A 2,045-nucleotide genomic window follows, 5' to 3' on the forward strand; every position below is an offset into this window, starting at 1 on the left:
ATCAGCACCAAATCAAAAAGGAGAAATAATGAGCAATGAAAGAACTTCACAAAAATAATAAAATAAAAACTTTATTCGCCTGATTTATTTGATCTCCACACCACATCTTCAATCCACGGTAGATGTTGCTCCACGTTGATGGCCTCCGCTGTCTTCGATTGCTGGCTGGAATATTCCAAAGGTTGACAATCCAGCTCAGCATCCAACACGCCCACCACACGGAAAAACTCTTCGCCATCCTCTTGTACAACTAGTGGATCGCCGGTGCTTGTGAAGCGACCTTCACTCAAATAGTTCCTACAATAGTACTGTACCTTCAACGGCTCGTCGATCCGGTATTGAACGTGTATTCTTTCCAGTCCGACGTACCAATCCGTATGCGCTATTCGCGTGACGTATGCAAATGGCTTCGGGGTAACTCGCGAGTAAAGGCGACCTATTATTCCTGAGTTCGCACTGAAATGGAAGTTATTGTGCATTTGCAATGGAATGCATTGATGCAGGTCACTCTTATAAGTTTGATGAAGTTTATGGAGATGTATATTAAACGTAGAAAATATAGATCGATGGAAGTATGAATAGACCGAACTAATCTGGTAACCGAAACGTCCAATGAACGATATGTGCCTATCAATCAAAAGTTTTTTGCAAAGTCGTTACATACCTCACAACGCGATCGAGTGCGATCAACGCCAGCCTTCCAGATGTGGACACGTTTTTCACAGTGAACCAATCGAAGCTTCGCCTGTCATCATACTGTATGAAGATCTTTTCTGAAAAAAAAAATCCGTTGTTTTAGTTGACAATTATGAATCGAATAGTTTGTGATCATCGTGTGAACGTCGTTAAGAACCATACGAAACTTGTAACATAAATAACTTACTTGCTGTCAATGCACATCGCGATGTTGTTAGAATGTATCGAGGGCTGATCACGGTTCCGTGGCACATGGTACGTAAAGAATTTTCCTCGCTATCCACTAGTTTTACCATGGGATAAACCCACTCGAATGGTAGGTTTCCATTACTTACGTATGAACGACAATCTGTAAACGAAATAATCCAGTTGAAAGTTATATATTTTAAAGCACTCAGCTGTGTTACTTATTTCACTCAAGGGCATGCTTTCCGAGTAATGTGCCAGCACCCTCCTTGTCCAAGTCAAATGTCTTTCCAAAAGAACTCCACCAATGTAGGTAATGTGGGCCTCAGATGGACCGGTAGCATACATCGCAATTCCCACCAGGTGCCAGCTGGAATTATGTTCGACGTACAGTCCACTTCCAGCGCTTCGGTGATATTTATGCGTTTCTGGATTAAAAAAAAACAATAATTTTATCGCAAATTCGTTTAAATTTATCACCAACGTACTTTCGAATTGTCCCAGACAGATGGCGTCCGTGTACACCATCCCGAACAAAGTTTTGGCATTGGCGAGACACGTGGCTTCATCATTGGTTGTAAGTATTGCTTCGTTCAATAATGGCGTATGCACATCCTGTGGAAGAACCGTGAACGGATCTGGTATGCTGATGGGCGTCACCAGCTCGTTAAACATAACTTCCCGATCAAGCAGGAGCAGTACGAAGTCGTTGTTCAGCCATTCCACATCAAATGGTTCCGGTTGGAATGTTCGAATGATCGAACGGTGTTGGCCATCGGCCAGAAGGATTATCAGTTGACTCTTATCAAGTCGGTCACCATTCAGATTGTACAGACAGTGCGCTGCCGTAGCCACGAAAAGTTTGTTCAGAAGAGTTCCGCTGCATTGGAAGGTTTGCGCTGGGGCTTGCTGAATATGCACAAGTTGCACGTGCCACTTCCAGTCCGTGCCTAGATCGGCCGATGCTAACAGTACAACATTAAAAACAGCACTAATCCACAGCAAGAACGACTTCATTGCGTTATCAGTGGCAACGCAGAATCTGTACTAACAGCAGCTCGAAGTTTTCGCAAAAGGAAACATTGAATCCTACTGTTGGTCAGCTTGCTGTACCGTTCAATCAAATATTTTTTTTCCTGCTCAAATTATTGAGCTGATAAAGA

General features: G+C 43.0%; 1 protein-coding gene across 1 annotated transcript; it reads right to left on the bottom strand.

Annotated features, from left to right (window-relative positions):
• LOC115270146 (uncharacterized) lies at nt 1-2,045 on the bottom strand. Its single transcript, XM_062848949.1, has 5 exons — nt 1,371-2,045; nt 1,104-1,310; nt 884-1,045; nt 665-773; nt 1-456 (listed from the first exon to the last, which is right to left on the bottom strand). The coding sequence occupies exons 1-5, from the start codon at nt 1,897-1,899 to the stop codon at nt 72-74; spliced, it is 1,392 nt and encodes a 463-aa protein (XP_062704933.1). The 5' UTR covers nt 1,900-2,045; the 3' UTR covers nt 1-71.

This window comes from Aedes albopictus, chromosome 2 (assembly GCF_035046485.1).
Source record: "Aedes albopictus strain Foshan chromosome 2, AalbF5, whole genome shotgun sequence".
Classification (NCBI taxonomy): Eukaryota; Metazoa; Arthropoda; class Insecta; order Diptera; family Culicidae; genus Aedes; species Aedes albopictus.

Excerpts from the sequence above, each read along its gene's own strand:
- LOC115270146 (XM_062848949.1), bottom strand. The coding sequence starts at position 1,899 with ATGAAGTCGTTCTTGCTGTGGATTAGTGCTGTTTTTAATGTTGTACTG. Across the intron at positions 1,311-1,370 it reads CTGTCTGGGACAATTCGAAA|AAACGCATAAATATCACCGA; the intron begins GTACGTTGGTGA and ends TTTTTAATCCAG. Across the intron at positions 774-883 it reads GCGATGTGCATTGACAGCAA|AAAAGATCTTCATACAGTAT; the intron begins GTAAGTTATTTA and ends TTTTTTTTTCAG.